A 25,539-nucleotide genomic window follows, 5' to 3' on the forward strand; every position below is an offset into this window, starting at 1 on the left:
TTGGTCCATTCTTGATTTTTCGCTGTAGCTAATATTAGACTTCTATAAACCCTGTACAGATTATTTTTAGTGTAGCGCAGGCATTTGACGCAGAGCGAGTACGGTTTTAATATACATTATCATCTTAACTTTCACTTTCTATAACTGTGAATGCGCAGCTAAGGGAAAGAACGGAAAAATCGTGGGAGGGGGGCCCTTGGAGAAAACTGGCTCCGGGGCCTTTGAAGTCATAATCCGTCCCTGCACTGTTGGCTAAGGCTGTTTAGCCCCACGGGCACCCTTAATGCATGCTCATTTATTATTAGTTACCCTGAAACCTGAATGAAGAATATGGTGTGTCTAAATTATTAACAGCAATTTATTGAATTTTGTTGCCAGTTAGGCCTGTCACATTATCTATCACACTGTAACAATAACAGTCAACTCTAGAAGTGCCAAGAAAGATACGAAGATAAGATGGGGTGATCTCCGAACCAGTTGTTTAATGGTGTGGCCATTAACAACTGGTTTGGTGATGATGCCATTTTAACTTCATTATCAAATGATGACTCAACACTGCTTCATCATCAAGCAATGACACAACACAATATCAAACCCAGTGGGTTATTTAATGCATTATTTTAACTTGTGTTTTGTTCATGGTTTTTGAGGATCTCACAGTCTGATTTCAACACAATTTTGACTTCAACAAAGGATAGGGAAAGCATTATTCAGAAGTTGATAAGTCTATTTATTTTGCCATCCTAAATGCACTTTATTTTGCATTTAGCATTGTTTTCCCTGTCTAACCCATTACGAACAGATTTGTTATGACCCCCCCACCCCAGAGAAGATCACACAAACTACACTCATTATCTAATTTTTTATTGTTTTGATATGTTTTAATATTTTTTATCTCATATTATCATATTTCATATTATCTCATATGGTTTAATTCAATTATGACCCCCTTTTACTGACTACATCGCAGATGTCTGTTATAAAGCCTTATTTCACAAAACTTTCTATTAGGGAAATAAAACAGTGTTGTGTTTAGTAAATGCATTCTTATATCCTACTGTAAAATAACAATGTTTATTATAACATAGTCATTCAAATGTATTTTTGCGGCTGTTATAGAGGCCACAGCGCCTCTTTATGCTGCCACAGATCATATGCCTGGAGCTTCCCACAGGTGATTGGTGACACTCACCGACCAATCAGGCGGCGTCTCGCTGCCATCGCAAAGTTATTAACCCTGTGGCAGTCTCGGACTCTCCCCGGGGTTTTGCTGCTTAGAGCCTTAATCTGCCGCAAATAACTTTTTCATTTCCCTGTCGGATGCGTTAACATGGTGCGTAGACTTCATTTAACGGAAGGGAGCCTTTGCTCAAATCGCCGTGTCGAACGGAAAGCGGAGGAAAAGGAGAGAGAGACGGCGTGTCTAACGACTGTGCCGCTTGTTTGCCAAACACCACCTTGATGCGTTACACAGTTACACCGTCTGTTTTACGGGCGAAACGATAAAATGTGGCCAAATCGGGACAGGTCCATGGAGATTTGGGACCCTGTAGCTGGTAAGTGTCTACTGTGTGTTTGGACGTGGACTGATGGAATAATGTCAATTGTATAAAAACGGGTCGCTGAATGAGCGAGTCCAACAGTGAACTTGGCAGGCGAGCGTCAGCATATTCCTAGCGTCGTCGTCGTCGTCATGTCAGCGTGGAAAATATCTCAAAATAGCTTCAGAAATGAGGTCTGGGTTGAAAAGGCGCACTTTGAAAACATGTCGAATTTTGCGATGGTGTCTGGCGTATTTAGGGATTAAAACAAATCCTAATGTGCACTTTTCGGGCAGGTTAAATATCTGCAGAAAGGGATTGACTGCGGATGGCCGCATCATCTGCTCACGTTAACTGCGTTTATGTGACTGCGCGCCTACGTGTCAGACTCTACATAACGATGCCGCGATTATGGCTTTTGTCTTATCAAATGTTTTATTCGCTTTGTTGGCTAAAAGGAAGCGGTTGGGGGTTGACTTTTATATCTCCTCCTAGTTGGCGAGGTTCATGCTGAACGATGAGTTTAAAGCGCTGTTCATTTAGTAGAAACGGGATTTAAGTTACATAATTGCAAACGTACGAATGGGTTTTCACCTATACTTCATTCCCGCGCTTGTGAAGCTACTAAAAATGTGTTATTGTTCATTGGTTGAAGATGGTGGCGCTATTGCCGCTTTTCTTCTCAAACGTGACAAAGGCATTACAAGACAACAGGCGGCAATGTATTATATTGATTGACCCAGCTGTTGGTACAGGCAAGGTGCGTATATTGATGTCATAATCTGGCTGTTTCCGTTGTATGTGTAGATAGGTGATGCCTGGACATATGAAGACATCCTTAATCTTTAATACTTGAGATCAAGACTTAATGGTCATGGTCAATGGTGGTGTTTGTGTATGTGTGTGACAGTGGATCAAAGAAAGGTGGACAATGCCAGATGGATTCTTACCCTCCTGGAGGGCTTGGTGGTCCCCAGTGGGATGGGTATCTCTCCCAGGATTTGAGGTAAGACATCTGTCTGGTAAGACACACTAGCACAGATTGTGATCAGGCAGGTCCATGATTTCAGCAAAGAACTGAAAGAGAGGCTTTTGGGTGTTTTATTTTAGACATGACCATGTCTGCTTAATCTGTACTCATTCATATGATCAGATTGTCCATCATCAGACAATACCTAGGTGAGAAAACTCCGTTAGATCTCCATACATTGTAATATCATGCTTTTTGCACACTCTCACTTATACATTTGTTAGTGGATGTGTTCTAGTTATAATGTAAATGCATTTATATAAAAGACAAAGTATAAAGATCTGCTCAGCAGGCGGAAGAGAAATGGTAAATGGTCTTGCAGTGAAATGTGATCTTGTGGGCGTCTCATTATCACAGTGAGGCAGTTGCCTCTTTGCTGCTCATTGGGATAGTATTTGAGATGTGCTTACTAGCATTTCCTTTATAGGAGAATTTGATATCTTGACCTGTGTTTAGGGCTGTCACGATTATGAAATTTGACTGACGATTAATTGTCTGATAAATCATTGCGATTATGACGATTAATTGTCTGTTTTATGGCTTTCGCGATTATGACGGTTAATTGTCTGTTTTTGAGCTTTGACATTTAATTCTCATACATTTTTGATTCAGCGATTGAAACCACCATATTGTTCTGAATATAAAGACTATGTTCTTTTTCTTGGAAATACATCGGAAAAAATTGGGTCATCATATATTTAAGGTTTAGGCTTTTACATGTCAATAATACAACTGCCAAATACTTGTAAATGAAGTAAATTGATCAGGAGGAATTGAAGCCACCATTAAAATACTATCAGTCATAGAAAAGCTTCTAGTCTGTTTTTTTCTAACTTGCAAGACTACAATAAAATTTTACTTGTATGCTATTGAAATTTTGGTAGACTGTTTTTCACACTGAGATTTGCTTAAATAATATTAAATTGTACTGCATGTGATTTGTATGGTATATGCTTTAGTTTTTTTTTAAGTGATTGTGTTGCGGTGGTACATTTTACAAGTATTACCATGCTTTAGTTACAATATATACACTAAAATATGCAATATGCAGATGCACTACAGCTCCCCCTGGTGTCTTCTATAGAGATGTGCAATAATTGCGATGATCTGAAACCATCGCGATGAGGTCAAACAATCGCGATGAGACGATTATTTAATAATCGTGACAGCCCTACCTGTGTTTACTCAAAATGGGAAGTCACATGTTGCTTGATGTCTTTGACTGCGTTACATATCTGTTTTGGTGATAAAGTCAGGTGGATTGATTCTGTTATTAGGTGGTTAAAAATACAGCAGTAACGGTAAGCTCTGAAATGTATATTATGTAATCGCTAAGATACATTTACTCGCTAAGATCAGTGCTCGAATTGAATCAAGTCTTATGGGGGGTCCCCACCATAAGACTTTTTTTTGGTGGGAGTGGGGGTTAGTCTCCCAATATACAATTTATACAAAATACACAATATATGTGATCATAATATGCATAAATACAGTTAGGGCCATAAATATTTGGACAGAGGCACATTTTTTGTTATTTTAGCTGTGTATCAATATGTTTTCGAGTTACAGTTTTATAATAGATATTGTCTTAAATTGCACACGCAGCTTTATTTAGAGTGTATTCACATCCAGATTAGCTGAAGGATTTAGGAATTACAGCTCTTTAATATGAAGCGCCCCCCTTTTTCAAGGGACCAAAAGTAATGGGACAGTTGAATAAAAAGCTGTTTTATTCACATGTATGGGCTTTTCCTTAAATCATTTTGTCATAAATGAAGCATGTTAAAGGTCTGGAGTTGATTCTACATGCGGTGTTTGCATTTGGAAGCTGTTGCTGTGAACCCACATCATGGGGTTCAGGGAGATCGCCATGCAAGTGAAACAGACCATAGTTAGATTTCAAAAACACTACACATCCGTCAAAAAGATGCCAGGAACATTAAGAGCGGCCAAATCAACAATTTGGGACATTCTGGGGGGAAAAAACACACCGCTGAGCTCAGTAACAAAACAATCCTAGGCGTCCATATGAGATCAAAGTGGTGGATGATGACATTATCCTCTCCATGATGAAGAAAAACACCTTCACAAAGTCTGGACAAGTGAAGAACACTCTCCAAGAGGTAAATATGTCAATGTTTGTCAATCAAAACAATAAAGAGAATACAAGGAAAAATTAGAGAGGGTTCACAACAAGGTGCAAAAGCCTCAAGAATAGGATGGGTACATTAGACTTCTGAAATAGCCGAACAAGCTCTAGAAAGCATTTTTTTGGAGAGATCAAATTAATTTCAGCCTGCATAAGACTAAAAAGAATAAAAGATATGGAGAAGGCTTGGAATATCTCATGATATGAGCATACAACATCTTCAGTAAAATAGTGTTCAGGCAGAGTGATTCCATTTCCATGCATGACGTCCTCAGGCACTGGGTCACTGGTGTTTTATGGTGATGTAACAGAAGACAGAAGCATCCGGATTAATTCTTCACTTGTCTGGAAGTTGTGAAGATGTTTTTCTTTATCATGGAGAGGATAATGTCATCATCCACCACTTTGATCTCATATGGACGCCTAGGATTGTTTTGTTACTGAGCTCAGCGGTGTGTTATTTTACCCCCAGAATGTCCCAAATTGTTGATTAGGCCGCTCTTAATGTTCCTGGCATCTTTCTGACGGATGTGTAGTGTTTTTGAAATCTAACTATGGTCTGTTTCACTTGCATGGAGATCTCCCTGAACCCCATGATGTGGGTTCACAGCAACAGCTTCCAAATGCAAACACCGCATGTAGAATCAACTCCAGACCTTTAACATGCTTCATTTATGACAAAATTATTTAAGGAAAAGCCCATACATGTGAATAAAACAGCTTTTTATTCAACTGTCCCATTACTTTTGGTCCCTTGAAAAAGGGGGCGCTTCATATTAAAGAGCTGTAATTCCTAAATCCTTCAGATAATCTGGATGTGAATACACTCTAAATAAAGCTGAGAGTGTGCACTTTAAGACAATATCTATTATAAAACTGTAACTCGAAAACATTGATACACAGCTAAAATAACAAAAAATGTGCCTCTGTCCAAATATTTATGGCCCTAGGCCCTAACTGTATATACTATTTATTAAAAACAGGCTTACATAAAAGAACAGGTTTCTTTTACTGTATTTTGGATCAAATCAATGCAGGCTTGGTGAACAGAAAGGACTTTTGAACAGTAGTGTACGTCCAACAGAATACTAGCATTATTTACCAATGTAATATTTACTATTTTCCCTAAAAACAACTGGATGATTGACACTTTGATAATAATGTTTGTTCCAAAATACTTGTTTAAATGCAAGAAACTAGTTTATTAGATATTAAAAATAAATTTTGACAAGACCGGCTGTCAGTCTGTGTGTTAGTGTTGTGGGGATTTTTCAACGATTTCAGTGCAGTTTACATAGTTACGTCCAGTAGGTGGCGGCAAGGGACTGTTATGAGTGAGTCTTGTCAGTCAGCAGACTATTCAACCATTTCAGTCCAAAAATCTGCTTTATTCAGGAGCTAACTATGGCTATCAATCATGACTATTTCAAGAGTGAATCCCGCATTTATATGCCGATGTAATTCCCGAAACTTTACAGCGTGTATGTGGCTGTTGGTCTTAGCAGCATGAAAAATAAGTTTTATACAATTCTGAATGGATTATATAGAGCACAGAATAGGGCTGGGCTGAATGACGGGATATTCCGTTACCGCGGAATAAAATGTCAACCGTAAGAGATTTTTCTATTCCGTGTATTCCGCGGAATGTAAATAAGTAGGCGTGGTTAACTCGGCGCTCTGCAAATTAGGCGCTATTCTGAATAAAAACTAATGAATTAATCCACCCGTAACAAATGAACGTATCAAACATTCTTTTGACCTTCTTTCAGTCTGTAGTTTAGTGATCCGCTCCAGTCCGGCGCTTCTCACCCGCAGTGCTCGTGCAGGGATCTGCGCCAGCATTTAAAAAAGCTCATTCTCAACACGTATTTCAGAAGTCAGGTTGTTTTGAAAAGCTGTTAATAGTTTTATAAAGTTTAACTTCAGGCGAGTCAAGATGAAACTTGCGTTGAAATGCGCGATGATGCTCGCGAGCGTGTGCACGAGCGCTTTGATGTGACGCGCTTCTACCTCCAGTTTTGGGAGACGCGTGAGGAGTCACCAGAGACTTGCAGTGCAAAAACAAGCCCGAGAATAAACTCAACTCAACTTTATTTATATAGCGCTTTTACAATTTTCATTGTTACAAAGCAGCTGTACATGAGACACATTGACTACAAGCAAAACAATCAAAGTTGTACCTGCAAAAACAAGAAAAGGTTGAAAACACAGAAGACAGACACACCCACACACAAAACACTCCACACACACAACACGCACACGCACCAACACACACAGACACAGAGACACACACACGCACACACACACACACACACACACACACACACACACACACACACACACGTACGTACACAGACAAGTACGCACACACACACACGCTCAGTGAGAGCACACATTTAGGATAAAGGAGAGAGAAGCACAGGTCAAATATAACAGATAATAAATTCCTATATGCAATATTAATTAAGTAAAACTTTAAGATTCTAAAGCAGCCCCCCCGGTCAGGCAGATAGTGCAAAAACAGTATGCAAACGGTGGCGAGGAACCCAAAACTCTAATCGAGAAAAAAAACCTCAGGAGAACCCAGGCCCAACCAGGGGATTCCAGTTCCCCTCTGGCAAAAGCTGCTGCCTCTGCACAAGCTCCAGAGAACTTGCACAACAAGGCTAAATAAAATAAATAAACTTAATAATAAAATAAATTATAGTTTAAGATTATCATTAATAATCTAATAGCATTTGAAATTTTGTGGTGAAGACATGTCAAGAGACCGCGTCCTTCTTTATCCAGCTCTATCATCTCAGCTCTTGTCAGGTCCCCACTTCCCATTCTCCGCTCTACCATCAGGTCAGGCCATGAACTGCATCCTGCTCGCTGTGGTAACCTTGGAACAATGAGACAAGACTGGCTGAGAGTAGAGTACTGTTCTGTACTCTTTGATGCAACAAGTACATCAGTTGTGTTTTTGGTTCCGGTTGATCTAACTAATGCAGCCTAAACCCTCTGAAGATTTATATTATGGAAGAGTAGTGTATGCAAGATTAAAAAGATGCGTCTTTAGTCTAGATTTAAACTGACAGAGTGTGTCTGCCTCCCGGACAGTGCAGGGAAGACTATTCCAAAGTTTAGGCGCTAGATAGGAAAAGGATCTACCACCTGCACTTGATTTTGAAATTCTAGGTATTACCAACTGACAGGACGCCTGAGAGCGTAATGCACGTGAAGGACTGTAATACAAAAGGAGTTCATTCAAGTACTGAGGAGCTAAACCATGTAAGGCTTTATAGGTAATAAGCAAGATTTTAAAGTTAACGCGATGCTTTATAGGTAACCAGTGCAAGGTTGACAGAACCGGGCTAATATGTTCATACTTTTTTGTACGTGTAAGAACTCGAGCTGCCGCGTTTTGGACCAATTGGAGTTTTTGTAATAAGCCTGCAGGGCAACCACCTAACAGTGCATTACAGTAATCTAGTCTTGATGTCATGAATGCATGAATTAACTTCTCTGCATCTGAGATTGACAGCATATGACGTAGTTTAGATATATTCTTAAGATGGAAAAACGCAATTTTACAGGTGTTGGCGACGTGGCTCTCAAATGACAGATTACTATCGAATAGAACGCCAAGATTCTTTGCTGACGACGAGGGTTTTATGGAACATCCGTCAATAGTTAAACAGTATTCTTGGTTGTTACTTATAGCAGTTTTCGGTCCAATAAGTAACACTTCCGTTTTGTCCGAGTTCAGTAATAAAAAGTTGTTACTCATCCAGTTTTTTATATCGACTATGCATTCCATTATTCGATGGAACTGCTGTGTTTCATGAGGCTTCGAGGAAATATAAAGTTGAGTATCATCAGCATAACAGTGAAAGCTAACTCCGTGTCGCTTTATTATATCTCCTAGAGGTAGCATGTATAATGCGAAGAGCAGAGGCCCTAAGACTGAGCCCTGTGGTACACCGTACTGGACTTGCGATTTGCGTGACACCTCATTGTTTATTGCTACAAATTGAAAACGGTCGGATAAATAAGATTTAAACCATTTCAAAGCTATTCCCTTAATGCCGACATAATTTTCGAGTCTATGTAGGAGTGTGCTGTGGTCAATGGTATCGAATGCAGCACTAAGGTCTAGCAGCACCAATAACGAGATACAACCTCGGTCAGACGCCAATAGCAGATCATTTGTAACTCTGATCAAAGCAGTCTCTGTACTGTGACATGCTCTAAATCCAGACTGGAATTCTTCATTGAACAATAAACAAACCTAAAGACAGAGAGTCGCAGCGCACTAAAAGTGCTCATCTAATAGAGAGTGAAGAGCGATAAAGACCCACAGTACAGACCCCATGAACACCAGTTTATAACACTAGTCATATACTGTACTCTCATTGTTTGTGCATATTCATACTTTACTGTTATATATGTTGTCTATCTTCCTACTACTGTATATGATATAGCCAGAAGATAAATATGAATAAATAATACAACTGATTATCAGAACTTAATTTGATATCTTTAGTACATTTTCATAACTTGCCTACATTTTAACTATGGTGAGCATTTAAATGAACTGTAATAAATAAATTAGTTATATCAATCTAAAAAAATGAGGTATAAAATATAGAATTTTAATGGGAGATTGTTTCATGAAATATATCGTTACCATGAAATAAAATTACTCATTCCGTGAAATAGATTTTTGGCCATTCCGCCCACCTCTAGCACAGAAAATGCACAACAAGCACTCCCTTTATAATTACTAAAAAGCTGTCACTCATCTTCATCGAGATCTCTAGCACCCCAGAACCAGGCCTAATAATAATTTACACAAGGAATACAAAATCCCTGACATGGAGTTGATAAATATATTGGAAAGATATATAGAGAGAGAAAATTACCCCTCAAAAAAGTAGAATCTTCATCTTCCCGACTGCGAGTGGAGATTTATTATTCTACTACTAGCCCATAAACAAACTTAATATAAATTATTGTAAATAATTAATTCACGAAATTTACCATATCCATTGCATGAATTTAATCACATTTGTCATTATAATTTTTACTCAAATAAAAATATCTGAGGGATCCCCCACGTCTATTTTTTTACTTATGGGGGGTCCCGGAACTCCCCAGCCCCCTTTCAATTCGAGCACTGGCTAGGATAAATTTACTCGCGAAGATACATTTACTATTACAGTCTCTGTGGGAGTCTATTGAAACTGTATGTTTTGGAGAAGTCATGAAGAATGATTGACATTTTATGATTTTGAGGCCAAATATAATTGTTGTTATACTGCATTTGTTAAGAAAGGAAATGTTACCTTTACTAAGTAAGTTAAGCAGTTTTCTTAAAAACTGTTTCAATATTCAGATGTACAGCTGCTTTAAATATAATGAAGTTCATTTAGTTTTAAAAACCTTATTGCCATGTTTAGCAAAAGCCATTTATCTACTATTTTAACATTAGCATTGTAATATTTTCCTTGTTGATGAACTGAATCAACAGCATAAAATAGGAACAGCAGAAATAGGAACATGCTTTAACTACACATTGCCTATGTGAAATATTTGTTGTCACGCTTAAAGGTAAAGGTATATTCTTAACACGAGACAGGTGTGACAGAATCATGCACAGCATGTAAATTCAGTATCCGATTAGATAACCAAAATTTAAGTTAAATGTTACATATATGGTTCCCGTCATTTTCTTTTCATTTTCTTTTTTATTTAGGAAAATGTCATTTATATGGAAGCTGGAGAGAACTATACCAATACTACACAGCATATACTACTACTCCTGCTTTCACCATGCGATTGTTTAAAAACAGATGAGATAACCGACAGCAAAGTAGTTAAAATAGTTTTCATTTGGATTTAAGAATTTTGTTTAGATTTTAAAAAATTATATAAAAATGCATTGTTTGTTTATGTACACCGACAAGAGCCAAGGTTGTTTTTGAAGTGCGGCGTGCTGTGCAAAAAGGTTGTGCGTGACGTTTACGCCCTCCCCTCTCTCTCTGCACGCACGCGTCGTAAGCCCGTGTGGGAATGGCTGATCTGGGATCGGGGGGTTGGGCCGCCGAGCACGAGCGTACCGTTAAAGAGTGTTTTTAATGTCCGCCATGTTGGCCATGGCGCACTGAGCCTGGAATCAGGGACCGGAGCGCGCTGGAAACACACACCGAGAGAGAGCGACCGACACCCGGCCTGGCGCCTCCGCTCGCCCCGCCACTGACCGACCCGTGCCCTGCTGGACACCGAACCGGCATTATCCATGAGATCTTTAATCGGACTAGTAGGGAACATTAGGGGAACGGATAGATATATGCTGCATCTGAAATTATAAAGAATAAAATGAGTAAACTGTCGTTTCGGGCGCGGGCGCTGGACGCTTCCAAGCCTCTGCCCGTCTTCCGCTGCGAGGACCTGCCCGACCTGCACGAATATGCGTCTATTAACCGGGCAGTGCCACAGATGCCCACAGGGATGGAGAAAGAGGAGGAATCGGTACGTTTTATTGCTCAAAGCCATGTATATTGAAGAATAAATATGTTTTATTGCAAGAGGCGCGTCCCTTGTTTCTCTGCGCCAGTGTACACAAAATGGCCGCCGTTTCTCCTACAGAAACGCCTCAAATGTGTCGATACCGTACGAGTCAGACGAGGTTTAGCGTCTTGTGCTCAAACGTTGGAGTTTTTACTATGCGAATGTACTCTCGGTGGTGATTTTGACGCGGTATTTTTACTGATAGACGGTTTACGGAGTACAAAGGAGTCACGTGATCACTGTGCAACCCGCCATTTTGATGGTTTTTCTGACGGCTGCGCGAAGGTGCAGTACTCCGCAAAGGCCACAGGGGTCTCCGCGCTCCCACTCGGCAATCACCAATTAACACCCATCAAAACCAACATAGGCCTCCAGCACCGCATACTGGTGCAGAATTGTCTCATGCCTCAACGGTCCACAGTGTCAGAACAAAAATACACTCAGTCAGTAACTTAGTAAAGGTGGTTGTCAAGATGGGAACAGTATCTTGAATGGCATGTGTATTATTGACATAGGACAGAGGAAGACTATGTGGTATGCTGGTATCCATTAAATGAAATCAGGGATGTACACGAGGCCTTGTTTTATCAAAACACAGCAGGTTTATACCATTTGTAAAACAGGCCCATCTAACGTATCATGAGCAAACATACACGTTTTTTATGATATGTCCTCAGTTTCTAATGTTGAAATATTTTGACGTGAAAATGTTATTCGTGTATTTTTGTGTTTGCTAATTATTCAGTTGTCTTTATTTAAACTACATTGATTGTACTAATTTCACTTATGTTCATAAGTGCACTAGAATAAATCTAGTGATCTGCATATCTCTGGCAGTAAATGAATGGTTTTCCACACAGATCTGATGGCTTGTGTGCAATTATGTCGGGGAATAAACACATTTTTAATGCATATATATTTCTAATAGGGCCACAAAGATAAATTTAGCCCCAGATGTGCTGTTCTGTGAGAGAAAGCAAAAAGTGAAGCTGTAAGGTGTTTTATATTGAGAAAGTAGTTTGTGATGATTTTTTCTCAGTCTGAATGCAGTTGTCATGCACGGCAATGATGTGTCATGTTGACACACTGGAATGTAACTATGGTAGCTGAGACATTACCAAAATGGGGAAACAAACCCTTTATTTCACAATGTTTGGCTTTCATGAAGTTTATTAAACATGCAATATCTGTCTATAAACGTATCCATGCAGGTGAGACACGTCATTTTGTTGAGATCTCAGCTTGCTCTCCCCTGTGTGGATGTGCTTGTGAGAGAAAAAATGAGGTTGAGAGAGAGGTCAGTTTCTGAATTGTGGTTGGGACATGTGTGGTTGTTTGTGCTTGCACGGTAACGTTTTGTTTGGAACGTTGTGGTTTGGGACATGTGTGGTTGTTTGTGTCTGGCAGATCTAGTTCTGCCGGGCTATGGTTTACCTGCATGGTGGGAATGTTTGCTAGCCACACTTGTGTGTTTGTATATGTGACACGTTTAAGTGGTGAAACTGTAGATTCAAAGCATTGGACTGTGTTGAACATCTTGTTTTCAATACGTTTGTTTTGAGGTAAGATTTTAGAGGGGTTATTGAGTGTCTGACAATTATGATGATGTGATTAGATGTGAAGTTACTCAACCCTATTTGCAAATGTCTATCACCTTGTTACTGAAGCAGCTCGTAAATCCATGCTAAATAAAAACCAATGCAAAGGTGTATTTAGAATAAGCAAAGAATCTTGCAACTAAAATATTCATGGCTTATTTAGTAGAGGTGCACCGATTGACCGGCCAGAGACCGGAATCGGCCGGTTTTTCGTATGATCGGCCGGATCGGTGACCGGCCGGTCAGTCTCGCCGATTTCAAGCCGATCTTCTGTTGCTCGTGATGCGGGCAAGAACGTCACAGCCGGCAGTACACTCAAAGCCGCAAGTAAACATGTAAACGTGCGCGCCCACAGCCTGTCTTTCACGGCTCGTTTATACTCGCATGTGTGTCCACCGGACCGCGAGTCTCTGCTGACTGACGCGCATCTCTCATGTCCGCTGACTGCACGCGCGTGCACACGCATCATGTACTGTACAGAGTGTAGTTCATCTCTCGCTGCTCCGTCTACATGGGTATGTATGCTAACAGTGATGCTATTAGCATCATGCTAAACTCTTGACACATGCTAAACTCATATTGAAGTCGTTCACTCTGTGTAAAACAAACGTAAATTCCATTCAACCTGATTCCTTGTCTTACGTTAAAACTGTGGTCATTTCACTTAGGTAAAATGACATTCAACACGACTTCTACTTGTTTTTAAAAATCCAAAATATAAAAAAATGAATAAATCAACCAATATATGTGATGTATATCTGATTGAGTTCTTTACTAACACAAAAAACTGCAAATACTATACATCTTTAGAGTAGAATTCACTCATAAGATTTTAACTTTTTTTATTGAAGTTGCAGCAAAAGTCAACCCACTTCTTTTAATACTACAGACCCAAGATAAAGACAAATTATTTTACATTTCAGAAAAAATGAAATAAAGCAATGTTAGTTTCAAAAACAGAAACAGACGAGAATAAAGTTGAAGTAGGCTATTTTATTGTTATCATAGACTCTTGTGAGATGAGTACAAAAATGAAAAAGGTAAATTAAGTGACATGTTTAGTTATATTTTATTATTTGTACTTCTTTTCAGTCACAGAGTTCTTCAATTTAAGAGTTGTTTGGGAAAGAGAAGATTCTGTAATTTAATGTAGCTTGGAGAACTGCATTTGGGGAAATTGTAATGTTCAATCATTTATTCAATGAAAATAAAAAAAATGTGTATTGAAGAAAAGTTAATATGGTTTTATATACAGTATACTGTCAATTATAGTTTGTGGATAGAAAATCGGAATCGGCAGGTTTAACTTGTAATAAAATCGGAATCGGCAAAGAAAATTTCAATCGGTGCATCTCTATTATTTAGTGTACGGTTCTGTATATATTTACTTTATTAAATGCTTATTGTTTTTATTTACTGTGTGTGTGTGTGTAGGAGCACCATCTCCAGCGGGCCATCTCTGCCCAGCAGGTGTATGGGGAGAAGAGGGATAACATGGTGATTCCTGTCCCAGAGGCCGAGAGCAACATCGCCTACTATGACTCTCTCTACCCAGGGGACTTCAAAATGCCCAAACAGCTCATTCACATACAGCGTGAGTCACCATTCACCCAGACTACATTATGTAGATTTTTGCAGCATGTAGTGGTGTATTTTCCTTGCTGTGGTCCTTGCAGTTTTTTGACACTCTTTACTTCTTATAGCGTTCAGCCTCGACACGGAGCAGCCGGATTATGATCTGGACTCTGAGGATGATGCATTTGTAAATAAGATGAAGAAGAAGATGGATTTGGGTGCCCTGCAGTTTGAGGAGATGATTGACCGGCTGGAGAAAGGCAGTGGACAACAGGTACTAGAGGCTGGATTAAAATTGGCCATTTTTATGTAAGGGAAGAAATAAAAATTATGAATTCTTTGATGCCTTGGAGAATCTGAAAGGATAATAAGACTTTCTAAAAAGTTTTATTGCAGAATCGTGTGTGTTCCTGTAGCTTAGTCCGTAGAGCATTGTGATAAACTGTGCAAGGTATAGTCTATAGTTTATTCATGTGGGTGTGTCATAGTTAATTTAAGATAAGCAGACTTTTATTTTGACGGGTTGTCGCAAAGACCTTTTTAGTGCATGTTTGATATTAGCTTTACTCAAATGAAGTGATGAAATGCCCATGAGGTGAACTCTCAGAGCAGCTCTGGAGTGAATTGCTCATGAAATAAACTCTCAGAGCAGCTCTGGAGTTGCTGGAGTCCATAGTGAGATGCCGTAAACAGAAGTGTCATGCGTGCAATACAGGAAACCGCTCAAACCTTTCATTCAGAGACACGCAGAACTGGCAGATTACATATTTAAACCGCATCTGAATCACTACTTATGTTATTTTAGCACAAATTGAATTTTATTAGCTGTTCAGTGCTATTTTCTGATTAAGACGTTCTAAATTTGCAAGATTCCATGCCATTCCGCGTTATACATCAAATTCCATTTTCATGCCGGGATTCCACAATTCCGTCCACAAAAATGCAACAAACTCTTCTAAATATCTAAGATAAATGAACATTCATCATTAACTTTAGCTTTATCCTTTCTAAAAACGCATAAAATAACACTTACTTTCAAAATGTACTCTCCTAGTGCAGTCTCACGCAAAGCATGCTGGGAACTGACAATCATTCTCAACTAATCATCTTGAATTAACTTGTTTAAATAAAGTTAAACTAACTCAAAAGTAAGAATTAGTTAAAGGAACTTGAAATATTAAAGTTAGTGCAATTTTTTATATAAAATAAATTTTACACTACTTTTACTCGAATTACTTGGAACATTTACAGTAGGGCTGCCTCCTTACAGTCAACTATTCGTTAAGACACTTATTCAAACAAATTTTAATTTGTCGATTGTCTGCTTATCATTTCAAAAGTGTATATGCACCACGTTAGTCGCTTTACATAGCCGTTCGCTCTAACACTACAGTTAACTTGGATAAAGGCATGCTCTTATAAGCATACTGTATTTAAATGTGTATTTGTCCAAGGGTAGAAGAGTAACATGGTGGTTAAAAAATGAGGAATGCAATCCTACGTTTGCCAGATCTGCTAAGCACATGCGCTGCATCCCTTCCATGTCTCTGACATCAGTGCGCTTCTAGGGGCAGCCTAGCTGCATTGGCTGCATTGTGTGTGGGACGTGGAGCTCAGTTTTCCCGGCGGCGCAAAGAAACTTGGGTTCCTGTGACACTGCAAAATGCTTAATGTGGCTTAGTCTATTAAGATCAAAATACACCTTAATGGAGTGTATTATTCAGAGAAATGCCGAAGAGACTAGAACGTGAACGGAAAGTGCATCAATAAAGGATCACAGGACAAAGTGTAAGCGCTTTGCATTTATGTTCTGGGCTTCTAATTTTCCTTGCATATTATGCTTTATTATATGGTGTATACCGAACATTTAGTGTTTTGGAATGTCGCAGGAACATGGGTTTGGCCACATTGTGGGGAAGGCTGAGCTCCGTGAAGCCGGTGAGCATGGGTTTATGAAGAAGCACACTGATGGCGGAGACACTATGACCCAGAGCAAGATCGTGTCTTCTGTGCTCTGAGCCCAGTAAAGAGAAGCTGCGTGCTCCGCAAGCACCCGCAGATGACTCTCAAATAAATGTGTACACCGTTTCCAAACATTTGTCACTTACTGAATGTTTGAGCATATAAATATGAATTAACACTTTGTCTGTAAATGCACGTAGTTCGTTACTTAGACTGAACTTTGCGCTGCATGATACAACAAAAAGTAATATAACCAAAATCACCGCATACAGCAAGCACGGGCACAGACTTTCGGAACTTGTCATTCTCTGCACTGAAAGCAAGCTTGTGTGTCAGGAGGACGGAGAAAGAGTGTGCAGGAAAAAAGGTGAAAGGGACTTTTTGACTGTTTAAATGGTAAGATGCTTTATTGCATTCCTCCTTTACATGAGGTAAATAAAGTAACTTTATTGGCAGTTCATTGGTAATGATTAATGAACGTGCTGTATTCCCGTTTGTAAAAAAAATCTTTATTATCGAGTAGTTTTAAAAATAGTTTTGAGGTGAGATCTGGTCTAGTAAGTGGCACAGCATTGTTTCGTGGTGTTTAAGAAAAATGTCCATTAAATTTGTGGCTTGTGTTTTGAATAAATGTTCCCCTGCATTTCAGACATTTTGCCTAAACACATTTATTTTGCACATTGTTGAATCTGGCTTCAGTTTATTTATTTATTATAAAGGTATATCTTGTTCTAAACAAATTCTGCAAATTAACGTTTGATTGTTTTGGTGCATCAATGTTGCGCTGCACTTTGCGCTGTACCCTTAACCTCATGGTGTCGTCCCCACATGCACACGCACGCATGCGATTCGACTATGTAAATCCTTAGTCGAGGACACCCCTATCAGATTCGCTTAATAGGACAAGGTGTAATAATCCCACTATTTAAAATAATATCCCACTATTATTTTATTTATTCATTTATATTCAATTTATTTTATATTCTACTTTTAAAATATGGCTCCTGCTTCGTTTTAAAGAAAAGCGTGTTTTTCGCATTATAGGCTATTTTTGCGGTCTGATCCAGACAAAAAAGGTTTCGTTAGGTGTCCGAAGGCCTTTTTTGTTTTCTGTTTTGGTTAGTTTCACTAGTGAAATACTATATTGAGATATATAATCATAACTTGTGGTGGCAGTATCACATTGGATTGCGTGCGCTTGAGCACTTAATTTATATTTTAAAGGCTCATTATAATGGTTTTGTTGTATATCTCTGTAATATAGAACAATGTTACATAAAACATCTTTTTCATCCATGAAGCTTAAACCATAATCTGATGTCCCCGTGTATGTTGAAAATATTTATATTAATATCATAAACGTGCGAATAGTCGACCAATGACCTAAATGAACGACTAGTCGACTACAAAAATCTGGGGCAGCCCTAGTTTACAGTGTGTAATAGACATACCCAGTTTAGGTCTGTTGTACTGATGACAGATGGTTTCTGTACTGGTAACTTGAGAATTTAGATGTGTTAGATGTACTGTGTTGTACTCCAGAGCATGGTTGAGGCACTGGTCAGAAAACCATTGTATAAATTAACGTGGCTATGTTTGTTCAGAGCACTTTTCCTCATCTCTGGTCAATATTTACACATATTTCTACAGACTTGAAAAACTAAGCTAATGAGTGTTAAATAGTGCCTTTGGAGTAGCTCATTAGATTAAAAACAGGATTGTGGTTCTTGCTCAGGTTGAATATAACCCTAAATGTTCATGTAAACATCTCGTCTGTTTCTCAAGTTCCTAAGCATTATTCCATGTAATGGTGCTAGTGCATTTCTGTAAAGACCCAGAAAGTGTTACTTTATCTGATATTGTCATTTCGAGATAGGGATTTGGTGTAGGCTTCACCTGGTGTCAGTCCCAAAATGTTCAGAGTCTCACAGATGGATATGTTTTTTTTTCTTCAAATATTTCAAGTGATTTTTATAAATGGAAATTTAGAACGTTTCTAGTGGTATATTGATGAGTGTATGCATCTTCATAACAAAACTGTTTTTTCCCGTTGATGCAGTAGAGTGCAAAAGTTTCTGTTGATAACATCTCTCGTTCTCTCTGTCAGCCGGTTTCTCTGCAGGAGGCCAAGCTCTTGTTAAAGGAGGATGATGAACTGATAAAGGAGGTGTATGAATACTGGAGCAAGAAGAGAAAAGCATGTCAGAGTGGCTCTGTGATCCCTGTTGTCAAACAGGAGAGGCGTGACAGCTCCAGCACCAATGACCCTTATGTGGCCTTCAGACGCAGGACAGAGAAGATGCAAACCAGGAAGGTAAGAGGGTGACTCAAGATCATCTCCCATGCATCTTTCATCTTTCATTCTGCAGGGCAAAGGTTTGTAGATACGCTTTTCTCACGTTCTCACTGTCTCCCCTGCAGAACCGTAAGAATGATGAAGCTTCTTACGAGAAGATGCTGAAGCTGCGTAGGAACCTGAGCCGAGCCGTCACCATCTTGGAGATGATCAAGAGGCGGGAGAAGAGCAAGAGAGAGCTGCTGCACCTCACGTTGGAGATAGTGGAGAAGAGGTACAAACACATGGAAAATATAGAAATTTTAGACGGTTGTAAAGTTGTAGTTGTCCTGGAAGTTTTTTATATTCTTAGCGAGTGTGCAATCTCTTAAAAAAATCAGTCTTTATCTAGAGAAGTAATTGAAGTTCATTGGTTGGAGGGTCTGAATATACACTGCACGTCCAAACAAAAAAGGCACACACACTAATATTTCATTGGACAGCCTTTAGCTTTGATAACGCCTAGGGCTGCAGCTATCGATTATTTTAGTGATCGAGTACTCTAAAAAGTTAACCCATTTGATACATTATATTGCCATATTACATTCAAATTGCAATCTAATACAAATGTATAAATAAGAAACATTAATAAAATAGAAAGAATTATTTCAAAGGTAAACAACTAACTTCAGCTTATGCATGATGCATTTAGTTTATCTAACTTGGTTTTAGTTTATTTTTTTACTATTAAATAGTAATATATTTGTCCACATAAAATACTGAGTTAACCGGACTTTTATTTTGGCAGGTTGTCGGAAGTCGCTTAGTTTTTAGTATGTCTGTTTCTTCACTCAAACAATAAAATGTTAGTGAAATAAACTCTTGAGTAACTCTGGAGATGAAGTTCATGTCCTCATAAAGTGCAGACGCAGACAAACGTGTAGCATGTTAAACTGTGCAGTTCATTCACTCAGAAACGCAGAACAGCCAGATGACATGTGTAAATAACAGGATTCGGCGTCCACTAGTCCGCATCTAGTTTTATGGACTCAATGCAGCCGGACAACAAGTTTCACTCGCAAAATAGACTAAAACAGTAAAATAGCAGTTCACAATTTCAATAAGCTATAACTTATAAGTGTGAGCGTGTGAGCAGAGTAAAATGCGTGTGTCTCACGGTGAATGCGTGAGACTTGAGAGCCCTGTAACATGAATAGAGTTTAGCGGGCTGTGCGTTAGTAATAAAAGTCCATGGGGAGATGCAGTGGTCCGTGTGTACTGTAGTTAAATGGATTAAACAAAGCTTGAGGCAACAAAAATTGCCTCTGTGATTTTGTATTCGAATAACTCGAGGAATCGTTTCAGCCCTAATAACACCGCGCATTCACTGTGGCATCGTTTCGATAAGATTCTGCAATGTCCAGAATGTCCAAAATTAATTTTTCGCCAAGATCTTGTATTGATGATGGAGAAAGTCAGACCGCTGCGGAAAGTCAGACCGCTGCGCAAAGTCTTCTCCAGCACATCCCAAAGGTTCTCAATGGGGTTAAGGTCTGGACTCTGTGGTGGCCAATCCATGTGTGAAAATGATGTCTCATGCTCCCTATACCACTCTTCACAATTCGATCCTGATGAATCCTGGCATTGTCATCTTGGAGTATGCCCGTGCCATCAGGGAAGAACCCACCCATTGATGGAATAACCTGATCATTCAGTATATTCAGGTAGTCAGCTGACCTCATTCTTTGGGCACATAACGTTGCTGAACCTAGACCTCCAATCCAATGGGATGCTCTTAGCTATTTGCTTAGTTTAATACAGGTGGTTACTTTTTTTTTGGACGGGCAGTGTATATTGGGTTGTTTCGTGCAGATGTAGTGTTTATGTCTAAGGTCCTGATGTGTCTGTGTGTGTTTAGGAACAGCATGGCTGATTTCGGAGGTGAGGTGATGGCAGAGGTTCTGGCTCAGAGAGCTCTGGAGAAGCCCGTCATCCCTCTCATCCCAATCACAAACAGCAGCCAGTACAGACACACAGAACACGACCGGGACTACAAGTGCAAGGTACACAGACATTTCTGTTTATGTATGGCGTAGACACCTCCCCTACACTCCCCTGCTTCTGTATAGTTCATAAAGCAACCCAAGTGTGTGCAAAGATTTGGTCCATTGCATCTGCATGCTTTACTTGCCTGAAATATGATTCAAGCTAATAATTGTCCTCGATATTATGTGTGCCTGCGTATATTTGTTTTTAATGTGTCACTCTTTGTAACTAGGTGGATAAACCAGAGGTGGTACGCCAAAAGAGGAAGTATGAAAAGAAAGCCAAGCCATTGCCATTGGCAGGCTCCGCCCACTTGGGCCCGGCAATCTTTAACACTAAGGACCTCAATCAGTATGACTTTCCCAGCTCGGACGATGAACCCTTCTCTCAGGTACTTGCACACATACTTTAGCTAAACGGCATGAAATGAGTCCATGTGATACTTTAACACCCTCTCTCTCACTCCCTCAGATTTTCTCTGGTTCTTCAGAGGTCGAGGAGGAGAACGACCCAGACGGCGTGTTTGGATTTCGGAGGAGAACTGGTTGTCAATATCACGCTGTGAGTTGTGATTCATAATAAATGGAGCAGAAATACTAGCTTGTTCAGTTCAATGCTGCAGTCTAGGTTTTGTTATTGACCAAGCGAGTATCTTTCTCTCAGCTTTGTTCGGGACCCGCAGGGGATTGGCCCTGGTGTGGTCCTACTAAGGGCGGGTTAGGAGATGTACGGTATCGCTATTCTCTCACCACACTCACAGTGCCAAGGCGATGCTTGGGGTTGGCACGACGACGCGTTGGCAGAGGGGGCAGGTGATTTCAGCCACTGTCCATATAGAAGTTTTGTCATTTTACTGGTGGTGGTTGTTCCTTGTGCATCTTTTTTAATGACTCATCTGCATTTACTAATTTCTCATGTAGGGTTTTGTTAGACCGGGCTCACTCGGATTGGGACGATGTGTATCACGGGCTGGACCCGGATTCCCCCGTACTCCGTTCGCAGTCTCTCACCCAGCAGCACAGCATGGATACCTCACATACCAGCACTGATACCTCCACCCCCTCCTCATCTCCACCCAACCTCTCGCAACTCCTGCTCAACATTAAAGCCTGTCGCTGGAGGCATTTCAAGCCTCGGACGCCAGACAACCCTGACAATCCCGAGCACTGGTCTGCACGAAGACCCTGCCGCGGCTGCCTCATCCGCCCAATCAGCACGCTTCGGACACGGGGAGGCCCAACTTCTTCCATCCGACCTGCCCCTCCGCCCACACCTGGTGAGTCAAGTATCGTACTGCTAATGCAACGTTTTGTTTGCGTTCATCCTACATGCATGTTTGATTTCCGCACACCACAACCACAAAATGCTGAGCTGTATGCTTCCATTTGTATGACAAAACAATCCCACATAGCTGGACGCTTCATATTTTACTATCAGGTTACATGGGTAATAATTAGGTATAAAATGATTCTTGGGAGGTTAAAATGGAAGCAAACCAGGACATTCTGTATGAAAATAAATGACACAGATGTAGATGATCTAGTTAGATAAACAGGTGCAAACACCAAGGTATTGTTGTAGTTAATGTTGTTGCTGACTTCCCGCGTGTGTGCTGTTCTGTAGCTTTCACCACTGAACAGTACCAGCAGCACCAAGAGCATCTCGCTCTCATGCAGAAACAACAGCTTGAGCAGGTCCAGCTTCAGCAGCAGACTGCCAGCACTCCCATTAACCCACAGGTGAGTCCTCTACACAAACATCATAAGACTCAACTCAACTCAACTTTATTTATATAGCGCTTTTACAATTTTCATCGTTACAAAGCAGCTGTACATGAGATATGTTGACTATAAGCAAAATAATTAAAGTTGTACCTGCAGAAACAAGAAAAGAGTCCACCTTTACTTCTAAACATGTCACAGCTTACTGTAATGCAGTTTATCACCTGAGAGTTCAGAGGTGATGTAGATGGTCACACGGGAATTTAAGAATACACTAAAATCATTTCATAAGACATTCAGTTAATAAATGTGGGCAATTATACATCAGTATTTTACCTTATGACATGGTGTTGATTTTTTGTAAGACACGAACCGTAGTTCTTGTAGTTTTAACACAAATGTTTTTTGGGGAAAATGCCCTCAGTACGATTTAAGAAATTGTAAAAAAGAAATTGTCTGTGTAAACATCTCTGGTTATGTTATATTACATGTAGCTTAAGATGTAGCAACAGTTTTGTACCATTTATTTGAGAATTGCTGTTTTGTCCCCCTCAGAGTTTGGTATCAAAGACGATAGATGCTGCCAGTGCTCAGTTTGCTGCCTCTGCGCTAGTGACTCCTGACCAGCTTGTGGTGCTCAAGAGCAAAGAAGAGGCAGTTTGTGTCAATGGAGTCGTCTCAGCCTCAGGTTGGTCTTGCAATTTAAGAATGAAACTTTTAACTTGTATTTCAGTTTTCACGGTTTGTGTGTTAGGTAGGTTTTCTTAATTTTTATGCTGTTGCTGATTCTACAGGCATCTACAAGGGCTCACACCACACAAGCTCTGCAGTGTCCTCCATCCATCTGTCTTCTGGCCCTACCGCCACCTCATCCCCCTCTCCCGCAGCTGCCACCACCACTAACAATGGAACCTCCTCGGCCAATCATCACGTCGGCATGGCCAGACCCGCCCCTGCCCAGGCACTGATGGGCGGAGCTGTGAGAGTGAGCGTGCCCTCGGCTGGCACTTTGAACGTACGGCAGTTGCAGCGTCAGCGTCAGCTCACTGTTCCAGCGTCTGCCCTGAAACTCGCCGCCAATGCCAACAGGCCTATCTCAAAAGTCCCCACGGGGTCGACGACCCTTGACATAGGACCCAGGTGAGATTAGCGTGGGGTTAAAAAATATTGCTCTTGATGTCGGCGGTCTTTTTTTCTTCAACCATCTGTTGTAGGTTTTATGCATGACTGTTTATTTTGTGTTTTTAGTAACTTTGCAAGCAAGCATAAGATTTTATTTAATTGAGCTTATTTTTTCCTTCGCAGGGAAAATCACGATCAAGAGAAACCTCCGTTAAACAGTCTGACAGACAACACAGTCGCCATGGAGGTTACGTAGCCCCGCCCCTCGACCTATCACCCACCATCCCTCGATCGAGGCGTCTCCTTTAGGTGCTATGCATCATAGTGACGCTGTTTCCATGGCAGCCGTTGGGACTTAATTGCAATTCTCATCTCTTTGTTTCCAGTTTTTGTTTTTTTGTTACTGTTAATATCAACGTCTGTAAATTATGAAATATGGAAATTATTCTATGTACATACATATTTGTAATACACCCCTTGTATATAACATTACTTGAATACAGAAATTGTTCGTGATGTTTTGCACTTGGGAAAAAATCAGAAAAAAAAACTGCGATTTTCGTAGTGTGTGGGCCGTTTGTGCGTGTCGGATTGTGAATGTTAGAAGGTGTTTGTGCGACTGTCTATCTGAATGTATGTGTCACATGCATGGTGAAAAACCTGCTGTTTTATCTATTTATTGTGAGGTGTTTACAGATTTTTTTCAATACACTGTAACCACCTGGGTTTATGTGCAGTGTGTCTGCGTCTGCGTGTGTAGTTAAAGCTGTTTTATGTGAACATCTCTTGTTGGAAAAAAGCAGCAGGGGTTTCTCTCTCTTTCTCTGTTCGTCTCTTCTCAAATGTGGCTGCTCCCACTCCACTCAAGCACTATTTTATTTTTTAAATCAATGCTGCTTTTGTATCATTTCTTTTTTTTGGAAAGCCCCTTTCTCATTTAGGGGTTTCAAATCCCTGTTGGAGTCCTTTTGGAGTTTGTGAAATGTTTGTTTTTATTACCTCTGTTTTTGATGACTGATTGTATGTCCCTGTGCTAAAAACCAGGTCTGTTGGGTGTAACAGAAGTTCATAAGGGAGAGGACTACAGTATGTTTCTTTATCATCATCATCATCATTCCACTTTATATGAAAATAAGGAAAACGAACAAAAATGGGACGTTTTGTTTCCTGTAAGACTTTATGGTGGCACCATTCCTGTGGGGCCAGCTTGAGCTCTCTTCTGTGAAGAGGATGGTACCTCACAATGCTATTCGTAATTGTTTGTATGTACCACAATCTGAATGCCCGTTCCAATGGCATCATCTATCTTTGAGGTGTTTTTTAAAGTCCCACCTGGAAGAATGAATAAAAAAACATATATGACAAAATGTTTAATAAACCCAGGGCATTAAGTGTTTGACCAGCACAACTCTTTCTCTGAGTCATTACTTATATTTTGTGTGAACAGTTGGTTTTCACCCATGTAGTTTTATTTATAGCGGTACACTGTGAACTGTTGACGGATATCTTATTACATTTATATGACGCTTGTATCCAAAGAATATGGTAGTTTAGTATTTTAATAGGTAGAATCTGAGTTTGTTTCTTTAAATTCACAAATTGCATTAATTTTGTAACAAGAACATATTTTGGAAGGGACACATGCTTCTGTGTGTGGTCAAGGCACACATGTTTACCTCTTATTTTTTGAGAAATGTCTTTTCAAACACGGTCATACATGTTTTGAAATGGGTTGTGTATTAAACCATGTCAAGGTTATGATGCCTTGACCGATATCTGAATTTGCAGTATGAATGCTTCTCTTTCTGAGAGTGACGCTGTAATTTCATTCACAGATCAAACCCTAATGTTAGCACAACAAATAACATTCATAACAAGCCTACAACGCTGCAATGCCAAGTTTCACTACTAAGCTAAAGAAAAGTCAGAAAGACATTGTTGATTTTGCTCAAATATTATAAACAA

At 39.9% G+C, this 25,539-nt stretch overlaps 1 protein-coding gene across 4 annotated transcripts; it reads left to right on the forward strand.

Moving 5' to 3' along the window:
* The first annotated feature begins 1,230 nt into the window (after positions 1–1,230).
* epc1b (enhancer of polycomb homolog 1 (Drosophila) b) lies at positions 1,231–25,350 on the forward strand. 4 transcript variants are annotated; one of them, XM_057333408.1, is made up of 15 exons: positions 1,682–2,301; positions 2,452–2,547; positions 14,308–14,467; positions 14,577–14,722; positions 18,518–18,724; positions 18,832–18,980; positions 20,604–20,748; positions 20,964–21,122; positions 21,203–21,292; positions 21,395–21,543; positions 21,652–22,007; positions 22,355–22,470; positions 23,008–23,140; positions 23,247–23,592; positions 23,758–25,350. In XM_057333408.1, the coding sequence occupies exons 1-15, from the start codon at positions 2,197–2,199 to the stop codon at positions 23,828–23,830; spliced, it is 2,430 nt and encodes an 809-aa protein (XP_057189391.1). In that variant the 5' UTR covers positions 1,682–2,196; the 3' UTR covers positions 23,831–25,350. The 4 variants fall into 4 exon arrangements, with proteins under 4 accessions (XP_057189395.1, XP_057189391.1, XP_057189392.1 ...); XM_057333412.1 differs by lacking the exons at positions 1,682–2,301; positions 2,452–2,547 and adding an exon at positions 1,231–1,556 and having other exon boundaries at positions 23,758–25,343; XM_057333409.1 differs by lacking the exons at positions 1,682–2,301; positions 2,452–2,547 and adding an exon at positions 9,323–11,236 and having other exon boundaries at positions 23,758–25,345.
* Positions 25,351–25,539: the final 189 nt, after the last annotated feature.

This window comes from Triplophysa rosa, linkage group LG5 (assembly GCF_024868665.1).
Source record: "Triplophysa rosa linkage group LG5, Trosa_1v2, whole genome shotgun sequence".
In the NCBI taxonomy this organism is placed as follows: Eukaryota; Metazoa; Chordata; class Actinopteri; order Cypriniformes; family Nemacheilidae; genus Triplophysa; species Triplophysa rosa.

Coding starts and splice junctions, on each gene's coding strand:
- epc1b (XM_057333408.1), top strand. CDS start 2,197: ATGGTGGCGCTATTGCCGCTTTTCTTCTCAAACGTGACAAAGGCATTA. Junction 21,544..21,651: donor CGCGTTGGCAGAGGGGGCAG/GTGATTTCAGCC, acceptor TTTCTCATGTAG/GGTTTTGTTAGACCGGGCTC. Junction 23,593..23,757: donor ACCCTTGACATAGGACCCAG/GTGAGATTAGCG, acceptor TTTCCTTCGCAG/GGAAAATCACGATCAAGAGA.